This window comes from Delphinus delphis, chromosome 1 (assembly GCF_949987515.2).
Source record: "Delphinus delphis chromosome 1, mDelDel1.2, whole genome shotgun sequence".
Classification (NCBI taxonomy): domain Eukaryota; kingdom Metazoa; phylum Chordata; class Mammalia; order Artiodactyla; family Delphinidae; genus Delphinus; species Delphinus delphis.
In genome coordinates this window covers 43,333,646-43,344,667 of record NC_082683.1, presented here as the reverse complement: position 1 = coordinate 43,344,667, position 11,022 = coordinate 43,333,646, and the positions used below count along the sequence as shown (strand labels likewise).

At 38.6% G+C, this 11,022-nt stretch overlaps 1 protein-coding gene across 1 annotated transcript in view; it reads left to right on the top strand.

Annotated features, from left to right (window-relative positions):
* Positions 1-930: 930 nt before the first annotated feature.
* Positions 931-11,022, top strand: part of ORC1 (origin recognition complex subunit 1) — a 29,935-nt gene continuing 19,843 nt past the window's right edge. Inside the window, exons 1-6 of the mRNA XM_060005126.1 lie at positions 931-974; positions 1,763-1,837; positions 2,528-2,624; positions 3,274-3,401; positions 4,953-5,135; positions 6,304-6,618. Coding sequence (XP_059861109.1) covers positions 2,533-2,624; positions 3,274-3,401; positions 4,953-5,135; positions 6,304-6,618 — 718 coding nt within the window. The 5' untranslated portion in view covers positions 931-974; positions 1,763-1,837; positions 2,528-2,532. The remainder of the gene's footprint in view (positions 975-1,762; positions 1,838-2,527; positions 2,625-3,273; positions 3,402-4,952; positions 5,136-6,303; positions 6,619-11,022) is intronic.

The following is an 11,022-nucleotide window of genomic DNA, read 5'->3' as shown; positions in this document are numbered from 1 at the left end:
AACCTAGGCCCTGGGGATGCAGTTATGAACAAGACAGACAAGGTCCCAAGATCCCTGCTCTTTTAGAATTTAACATTCTGATGTAGGAAGTACAACAAATAAGAAAGTGATATAATGTTTATGGCTTTGATAATAGGTCGGTGCAATAGAACATGACCTTAGGCAGTAGTATAAGGGGGTGGCGAGTAACTTTCCATTGGGTATCAGTGAAGGCCTATCTGAGGAAGTTTCACTGGAGCTGAGACCTGAGCCATCCCTGCAAAGATATTCAGGAAGAGAGAACAGCAACTGTGTAAGTCTGAGGGCACTAACAACCTTGGTCTGTTTGGGGTTTGGAAAAGCAGGCCTGGAGCATAGTGACAGGCTGAGTTGAGGCAGGTTATGTGGTCCAGGCCCAGAGAGCCTTCCGATACCCCTGCCTGCTCACCCTTTGGTAAATCATCCAGCTTTGCACGCATATATGCTTATACTGGTCTCAGTGAACACAGCTCATGATCTAGAAAAGGAGTGTTAAATTTTATCTTGGCTTAGTTTTTGAAAGAGGGTGCATGCTTTAGTAACTAAAATACGGTTTCTATTTAAAGGTGTTGAAAGCATGGATTTGATGACCTTAGGTATACATGAGTACCTTAGGAGTATGGAGATGGCCCTTCTGTATGCCAGCTTTTAGTTTGAAAAAGTGCGATCCTTGTGCCAGTGTTATCAAATATCATAGACACTGTGACAAATCAGAGCATTTATCCTGCAGTTAGATTATTCGAGAATTGTAGAAAATGTGTTGGGAGAGTCCACTTTACTACAAAGCACTCTCGGCGATATTCCAATTTTTTTTAATGATGGAGCTTATTTACTTGCATCTTTTGTCTGTATCTCAGTAGCCTATTTTGCCTGATTTCATCGCGGAAAGGTGAAAAGTTACAAGTTTACTGATGGTTCCATGTTACATCTTCCATTAAAAGGAACGTATATTGAAGGTAAGTTAGAGTTAATATATTTCCTTGAACATTTATTGAGATTCAAACACTTTTACTAACTTTTTGCCAAAAGATTATTACATATAATGAGTCCGAATGCATTTTTACTTGAGCACAAGTCTCCTACTTGTTTTAACTCATCAGTCTGCTGTTTGTTCATTTCTACAATGTATTTAATTAAAATTAGATTGATTTTAATAATATTGTGTTGTGAATCATACTCTAAATGTTCTTAATAGTAATCATTCAGGCATCATTTGTAAGCTGTGCATTTACTAATGACTCAGTATCTTCTTTTTGCTAATTAGTTTCCTCAAATTATATTAAAAAATACCTTTTTTAAAAGCAGAAAATCTTATGGGTCAGAATGTTCCCAAGTAGAATGTAGGACATAATGCTACTGACTTTAGGAAACCAGATTATTTAATCAGGATGTCAATAATGCTATTCTAATTCTGTTGTTTTCAACATGGACTGAAATTATTGGTCCCTCTATCAGTAATTCAGAGAAATTCTGTCAGACTGGATTAAAAAAAAAATTTTTTTAAACCCCAGTTTTGTCAAACTTTAGCTCTATAAGAAAGGCATTGAATTTAGAGGAAAGGATTGTTTTCTTAATAACTTAAACTTAAGATAATGAGTTGGCATTATTATTAGGACCCATAGATTGTAGCTTCCATATTGTAAAGAGGATTGTCAAATATGTTTGGATTTTTCATTCTCATTTCAGAATTGTCAGTAAAAATGTCTTTTTTCCCATGTACTTTAATATAGTTGTTTCTTTTCAGCTATTCACAATATTAATATCTAGGACCTATCAGCTGCAAAGAAAAAGACCGCTTCCAACTGCCAGAGCAGTACAGGTTAGTGACCCTGGGGTTTTGTTTTGTTTTGTTTTTAAGGTAAGTGGAATGATACATTTGATAAAATCCATTGCCATTCCCCCAAATGCCCCTTGCATGTTTTTGCCTCCATCCCTTGGAAACCCTCATTTCATCCATCTTAGCAATAGCTACCCATTATTTAACATTCATTTTAGAAAACCCCTTTAAGAAATCGTTCCTCCCTGAACAGTCACAAGCCTGGTCCTCTACCTTGAAGTAGTCTCTCTGGCTTTCTCTTGGCTCTTTGCACTGTTAGTTGTCCTTTCGTGTGTTTATATTTTATCCCTACCTAGATTATAAATGTTATAAAGATACTTACAACTACTGTATCACTGTCTTTTAGTTTCACATTATTAGATGTTTCACATCTATCATTGTGTCTTGTACCTAGTAAGTACTTCTAAAAATCTATGGTTTTTTACATATTGACCTTTCTGTTTCCCTGGATAGGAAGAGATAAGGCATAGTACCAGATGATACTGAATTGCCTGTGTTTGATCTTCATAGAGCTTGACTTTTTCCTCAAAAAAGTTTTTTTTTCCTAAGTCTAAAATGTGTGGTAGTGTAGCAGGGGCAGAAAAGAAGGCTGAACCCATTGAAAGCAGGGACTGTTCCCTAGAATCCATCAGAGCATGTCATGTTAACTCAGAGTTAGTGACTTTTACACAGGAGCCATGGCCTACCGTCCTACAAGGCTGAGGACCAGACAAACTTATTCATGGATTGGCAAGCCATTGGATCGAAAACTGCACTACCAAACCTACAAGTGAGTGATAGAGTCCTTTGGTGGACTGGAACTAATAGCTTCTTCAAGCTGAGCTGTTAATAACTTGTATCCAGGGTGTTTTAGGTACTATAGGTTGAGGATTGAGGGACAGTGAATATGAATTGATTGTAAGGGGGTGTGGGTTTGTTTGATGGAAGAAGATGTTAGCATAAATATAGCAGCTAGTGATACAGGAAGATATTATGTCAGGTTAATAAAATTTGATATGTATGATAATGTCATGTCTATTTAAGATAGGTTCTGTATAACTCTGCATGATAACAGGGTAGGATGGATGTTGTTACTACATCCTCTTAGCCCAAGACATCTCTGAACAATCTGATGTTTTTACTGGGCGGCTTTCATGTCTTAGGAAGCCTTTGTTGTTCTTTGTCAATAACTGAGAGAAGTTAGGGTTCATCCTAAGGCCTCTGGATTAATCACCCATGCTAAAACAATTCATTCAATTCATGTTATCTACTCTTGCTTGTGATTTTACTGGTAAATTGGTGTCTAGTAGGATTGGTCAGAAGAGAGAAACTTATCAGGGGGTTTTCTAGTTACAGAGCATATTCCTCTGTGCCCAGGGGTCTGAAGAGCTTGGCCCACCCTAAGAGATTTCCTAACATGTATCTCTGTTATTTCCTAGAGAAATGAGTGTGAAAATAGAAGGTCGTTTGCCTGAGATTGACCTCCAGGTTGGACAGTTTGTGTTGATTGAAGGGGATGATGATGAAAATCCGTATGTTGCTAAATTGGTTGAGTTGTTTGAAGACGGTGAGTTTGGGGCTGGAATGAAAAGTATTCCTTGTCACTAATGATTGGGAAGTGCTCCGTGGTGGGAACAGGGGTGGTTACTGATTCTTCTGTTCATAGCAGTATATAGGGTGTGCCTATGGGCTCACTTAAGCACCAGCTGTACCCTCTTCCACCTAGTGAACGTCCTTACTCACTAGAGCAATATTGGGTAAAAATGGGAATGGAGGGCTCAAGAATTTAGCTTTTGCTTTATTTTTAGGAGGGGGTAAGAATGGCCATGAAGGCAGGATTGTTGGAGTGGAGAGAAAGGATGGATTTACGAAGAAGGAGGAAAGGAAATAATAGGTGATTTGCACTCTAGTAGAGACGTGTCCTTAAATTTTGACATGAGGAAGTTAGTAATTTTGCAAATGCAAAGTTACTTTTACTAGGGAGGCAGTAAATTGGATTGGGTAGGTGTATCACTTGATTGACGTTCAGTCAGGAAAACAGAAACACTTTAGGTTTTTATTTACCCAGAGGGACTTGTGTATAAGTGTTGAAAAGGCTGGAGAAGCAAACAGTGGTGTTTCCCAGAGATCAGTAAGTGCAGAAAGCCAGTACTACCCTTAAGGCTAGAGGAGCAAAAGGGAAGGTAGTGTGAACTGGTGCCTGCAAGGCCACACTCACAGCCGCAGCTGATTTTCTCAGCTGTTAGCCCTCTGCAGACCAGAGAAGAGCACAGGAAAGTGGGAATGGAGCGGAACTCCGAAAGGAAGATGAAAAAGGATAGTAATTTAAACTATTACAAAACTGCTTCTTTCCAAAGCTAGGAGAGGAGTATGTGGAAGTTAGTCCTAGTCCTGTGGCAGTTTGTATGCCTAAAAGAAGGAACTGATAGAGTGGATGAAGGTAGTTTACATTATAGAGATAGAGAGGATATTCAACAAGTATGGAGGAAAACTTCATCAAACTAACATCCACTAGGGAGAGCACATCAGCAGGATGGGCTTTTGTATTTGAGGTTTGGGCCTTTGTGTATAGATTTTAGAACCATGCATTGTGCTACATTGGATGGCTTCAGTCTTTCTCTGAAGAGAGCTAAGGAAGAGAAGAGGCAGTGACGATGGTGGCACTAATGAGTATATGTCCTTTCACTTGGAGCTAACACTGGTATGGAGTGATGTTAATGGTATATTATGATGATAAAGCTGAAGGTTGCAAGCATATGTTTGCCAGAAGCCATCTCAGTGGTTGATGCTCTGAGTCTTGCTAGGAGTTTTGTTTTGATTTGCAAAATTTGTTCAGTAACTGTGATTAGAATTGCTCCTCTCAAACGCCTTTTACAATTTATGTGATGACCGATAGCACCATTTGGACGTGGAGCAAAGTGAGAAGAACGTGGGTACTGGGTGTAGTCGGATTGCCGCTGGTCTTGTGACCTTTGACAAATTATTTAAGGGCCCTGAAATGTGATCACTTCACCGGTAAAAGGGAGACAGCCATAGTACCTACCTTGTAGGATTACTGTGAGGATTAAGATAATGTTTATTATCTTTAACCTTACCTTTTCCATCTATCCCTCCCTAGATTCTGAACCTTATTCCAAGAAACGTGCTCGAGTACAATGGTTTATCCGATTCTGTGAAGTCCCTGTCTGTAAACAGCATTTGCTGGGCCGGAAGCCTGATGCACAAGAGATATTCTGGTATGATTACCCTGCCTGTAACAGCAACATTAATGCCGAGACCATCATTGGCCACGTGCAGGTAGGTGATGCCTTGATCCTCAGTTCTATCTTGAAGCTTATTTCTGGCTGATTCCTAAGCTTATTACTGGCTCTCATTTACCTCACGGAAACACATTTTTCCTGTTTGTCACCTTCTCTTCTTGCCTGCCTACTTCCTTTCAACAACAAATATTTATTGAGAGCACTTACCATGTGTTAGGAGCCTCCTGGAGGAAGTGACATTAGGTTGTGACCTGAGGGATGAGCAGGAGTTAGCAGGTGTATCTCAGTGGGAAATTATATTTAGCTGTGATTGTGGCAGGCATAAAGCACTTTGAGGCTGAATATCCTTGCTTAAATGAGGACTTCACCTTGAGTGAATCAGTACAAAGAGTGTAATTGCTCCAGGCAAATGTGTGTTATGAGATTTTATGATAAATCAGGTTTAAAGAGTTGTAGGCTGAATTGAGACACTGGTTTGGAGACTAGGATATGGGTTATTTCTCAAGCTACTTCAGGCCCCCAAAATGGGATTAGATCCGGATGTGAAGTGTGGTCACATGGTGACTAGGTGGTTGGTAGGGCAGGGAGACCATGGCTTGGCATGACTATAGTCAGATTTTTCCACTCTATGGGCCCAGCATATCATGTGCCACAGAATAATTTATCTCCGAGTTAAATGAGTGAAGAGGTGAAAGGCAGATGTAGAAGTTGAAGCAGCAAGATGGGTGGATTTGGAAAGGTAGGGGGCATGTTTAGGCAGGAGCACAATGGTGGGAATGAGCAGGACTGTGACAAGCCAAGCTCGACTAGTGGTGGGAAGCCCTTTTGAAGAGCACTGAGCACTCAGGAGGTAAAGTGGGGTCAGATTTTAGAAGGTAGTGAAAATCAGTTTAAGTAATCTGATCTTGCAGAGTGGGTAGCCATTGTAGACTATTGAGCAGGGGGGCATGCTTAGAGAAGTTTTTATGGGGAAACTTGGCATGGGTGAATAGAATGGACTAGAAAAGAAAACATGAGATGTGGATATCAGCAAGGAGGACTCTGTGGAAATATGCTATGCCATGTCCATGCCTCTTTTGTTTAGAAAAGTAATTGTTCCAGGTAAGAATGCAGATTTAAATGCTCTTTAATCATAGCTCTCATCGAGCCTTCGTTGACTCTTTGGGTCCTTATTTCTTTATATCATCCATACTTCCTAAATTCAGGTAGTAGCTTTAGCCCCAGATGAAGTGATACCTATGGATCTGAAAAATGAGAAGACATTCTTTGTTAAACTATCTTGGAATGAGAAAAAATTCAAACCACTACCTCCAGAACTATTTGCACAGTTGGATAAGCTACAAGAAGGCAACCCTAGATGCCAGAAGTCCATGGAAGCCAAAACTAAAAGTACAGAAAGCCCTTCTTGGACCACAGCAGAACATGTGGTCAAAAGGATTGAATCAAGGCACTCCACCTCCAAATCTCGCCAAACTCCTTCCCATCCTGTCACCCCAAGGGCAAGGAAGAGGCTGGAGCTCAGCAGTAAGTGTAAAATGGGTCACAGTGGGCAATACTGAGGCTAAAGGAAAATGATAAAATATTAATTCATGCTATAGTATTGAGTTAGTGCAGCAGTGAGCCAAGTACTAATTGGATGTCTCTTGAAATATATATCACATAAGATTTACCATTTTAATCTTTTTTTTTTTTTTTTTTTTGTGCGGTACGCGGGCCTCTCACTGTTGTGGCCTCTCCCATCGCGGAGCACAGGCTCCGGATGCGCAGGCTCAGCGGCCATGGCTCACGGGCACAGCCGCTCTGCGGCATGTGGGATCTTCCCGGACCGGGGCACGAACCTGTGTCCCCTGCATCGGCAGGCGGACTCTCAACCACTGCGCCACCAGGGAAGCCCCATTTTAATCATTTTTAAATGTACAGTTTAGTGGCATTAAGTACATTCACATTGTTGTATAACCATCCCCATCATCTTCCGAAACAATCTCTCCAACCATTAAGCAATAACTTCCCATTCCCTCATGCCCCATCCTCTGGTAACCACCATTCTACTTTTTGTCTCTGAATTTGACTTCTCCAGATACCTCATATAAGTGGAATCATACAGTATTTATTCTTTTCTGACTGGTTTAATAAAGTTAGTATTATGTACTCAAGATTCATCATGTTGTAGCATGTGTCAAAATTTCCTTTTTTAAAAAATTGAGATATAATTGACATCTAGCATTATAACATATTAGTTTCATGTATACAACGTAATGATTTGATATTTGTATATATTGTGAGATGATTACCACAGTAAGTTTAACTAACATCCATCACCATATGTGCAGCTACTATGGAAAACAGTATGGAGGTTCTTTAAAAAACTAAAAATACAGTTGCCATATGATCCAGCAATCCCACTCCTGGGTATATATCTGGAGAAAACTCTAATTTGAAAAGATACATGCACTCCAGTGTTCATAGTAGCACTATTTACAATAGCCAAGACATGGAAACAACCTAAATGTCCATTGACAGATGAATGGATAAAGATGTGATATATTTGTATATATATGTATACAAAGGAATACTACTGAGCCATAAAAAAGAATGAAATAATGCCATTTGCAACAACATGGATGGACCTAGAAATCATCATACTAAGTGAAGTAAGTCAGAGAAAGACAACTACCATATAACATCACTTATATGTGGAATCTAAAATATGACACAAATGAAATTATTTACAAAACAGAAACAGATCCACAGGCATAGAAAACAAAAAACCAATGGGGAAAGGGGGTGGGGAAGGGTAAATTAGGAGTTTGAGATTAGCAGATACAAAGTACTATATATAAAATAGATAAACAGCGAGGTTCTATTGGGCAGCACAGGGAACTATATTCAACATCCTGTGATAAACCATAATGGAAAAGAATATATATATATAGAACTGAATCACTTTGCTATATACCAGAAACTAACACAACAATGTAAATCAACTATACTTCAATTTAAAAAAAAAGAAACATCTGTCATGATACATAGTTACAGTTTTTTGTCTTGTGATGCGAACTTTTAAGATTTACTCTCTTAGCAACTTTCAAACACGCAACACAGTATTAATTGTAGTCACCATGCTGTACATTACATCCCCATGACTTATTTATTTTATAACTGGAAGTTTGTACCTTTTGGCTACCTTAACCCATTTTGCCCAATTCCTCAACCACTGCCTCTGACGACCACCAATCTGTTCTCTGTATTTATGAGCTTGGTTTTCATTTTTGTTTTTGTATTTAGATTCCATATATAAGTGAAATCCTATGGTATTTGTCTTTCTCTGTGTGATTTATTTCACTTAGCATAATGCCCTCAAGGTCTATCTGTGTCACAAATAATAGGATTTCCTTCCTTTTTATGGCTGAGTAATATTCCATTGTATATACATACCACATTTTCTTTTATTTTTTTAAAGTTTATGTAAGATTGGCTTCATTTATTTCTTTTTTTTTTTTTAATATTTATTTATTTAATTGGCTCCGTGGGTCTTAGCTGCAACACATGGATCTTATTTGCAGCATGAGGGATCTTTAGTTATGGCATGCTAACTCTTAGTTGTGACATGAGAGATCTAGTTCCCTGACCAGGGACTGAAGCTGGGCCCCCTGCATTGAGAGTGCAGAATCTTAGCCACTGGACCACCAGGGAAGTCCCACATACCATATTTTCTTTATCCATTCATCCATTGATGCACATTTAGGTTGTTTCCATATCTTGGCTATTGGAAATAATGCTACAGTGAACATGGGGGTGCATTTGTCTTTTCAAGTTAGTGTTTTTGTTTACTTCAGATAAGTATGCAAAAGTGGAATTGCTGGATCATATGGTAGTTTTTTGTTTGTTTTAAATAAATTTATTTATTTATTTTTGGCTGCATTGGGTCTTCGTTGCTGCGCACGGATTTTCTCTAGTTGCGGTGAGTGGGGGTTACTCTTCGTTGCGGTGCGTGGGCTTCTCATTGCAGTGGCTTCTCTTGTTGCAGATCACAGGCTCTAGGTGTGTGGGCTTCAGTAGTTGCAGCACACGGGCCCTAGAGCATGCTGGCTTCATTAGTTGTGGTGCACGGGGTTAGTTGTTCCGCAGCATGTGGGATCTTCCTGGACCAGGGCTCAAACCTGTGTCCCCTGCATTGGCAGGCGGATTCTTAACCACTGCGCCACCAGGGAAGTCCCTCATATGGTAGTTTTATTTTTAGCTTTTTGAGGATCCTCCATACTGTTATCCATAGTGGCCGCACCAATTTACATTCCCACCAACAGTGCATAAGGGTTCCCTTTTCTCCATATCCTCGCCAACACTTGTTATTTGTTTTCTTTCTGATGATAGCCATTCTGACAGGTGTGAGGTGATACTTCATCTTGATTTTCATTTCTCTGATGATTAGTGACATTGAGCACCTTTTCATATACCTATTGGCCATCTGTATAGTTTCACTTGGAATAATGTCTATTCGGGTCCTCTGTCCATTTTTTGATCTCATTGTTTGTTTTCCTGCTATTGTATGAGTTCTTGATATACTTTGGATATTAACCCCTTATCAGATATTTGATTTGCAAATATTTTCTCCCATTCAGTAGGTTGCCTTTTCATTTTGTTGGTGGTTTCCTTGATGTCCAGAAGCTTTTTAGTTTGGTGTAGTTCCACTTGTTTGTTTTTACTTTTGTTGCCTTTGTTTTTGGTGTCAGATCCAAAAAATCATCATCAAGATCCATGTCAAGGAGCTTATTACCACCTATGTTTTCATCTAAGAGTTGTATGGTTTCAAGCCTTACATTCAAGTCTTTAATCCATTTTGAATTAATTTTTGTGTATGATGTAAGATAGTCCAGTTTCATTCTTCTGCATGTTTCAATTCTTCTGTCCAATTTTTCCAGCATCATTTAATGAAGAGTCTGTCCTTTCCTTATTGTATGTTCTTAGCTCCTTTGTTGTAAATTAATTGGTCATATATATGTGAGTTTGTTTCTGGGCTTTCTATTTTGTTCCATCGATCTGTGTGTGCCAAAACCATACTGTTTAGATTACGGTAGCTTTGTAATATAGTTTCAAATCAGGGATTGTGATGCCTCCAGGTTTGTTTTTCTTTCTCAAGATTGCTTTGGCTATTTGGGGTAAAATTTCCTTTCTGTTTAATTTTTTGAGGAACCACCGTACTCTTCCATAGCAGCTGCATCATTTTACATTCTTATCAGTAAGACACAAGAGTTCCATTTCCCCACATTGTCACCAACTATTTAGATCTTGTTATTATTATGTTGTTTTATATTGTTATTTTCTGTGGTTTTGATTGTAGCTATGCTAATGGGTGTGAGGTAGTATGTCATTGTTACATTTCTCTAATGATTAGTGATGTTAAGCCCTGTAATTAGCTAATTCTTCAAGAGCTTAGCTACTAAGGTGACATTGCTTTTAGATCATTAGTGGAAGAGCTAAGAAATATATATATATATATATTTGTTATAATATAGTGTTAAAACTCTTAAATTCATACTCATACTTCTAATCTATACTATGGGGTTCTTTCCATCCTTCCCACATTCCATAATTCCAAATCAAAATTGATTTGCAGTTTTTATGCCTTTAGAATATATTCTACTGAGGGAGTAACGTTACTTTGATTAAATTTTTTTCTTCCAACAATGGTTATTTTATTGGTGATATACAGTTAGGTTCTTTCATTTCTGTTTAATTCTAGGGCTTTTCCCATCTTTGATTGATTTTCAAAACATTTAAAACATTAGCATAGTTAAAGAGTCGAAACTATTTAAGACAAGTGTACTCAGATAAGCCCCATTCCTTTCTTTACCCTTGCTCCCTGTTTCTACCTCATCTTTTGTAGGTAATCAATTTTATTAGTTTCTGGTTTATTTTTCCTTTGGTTTT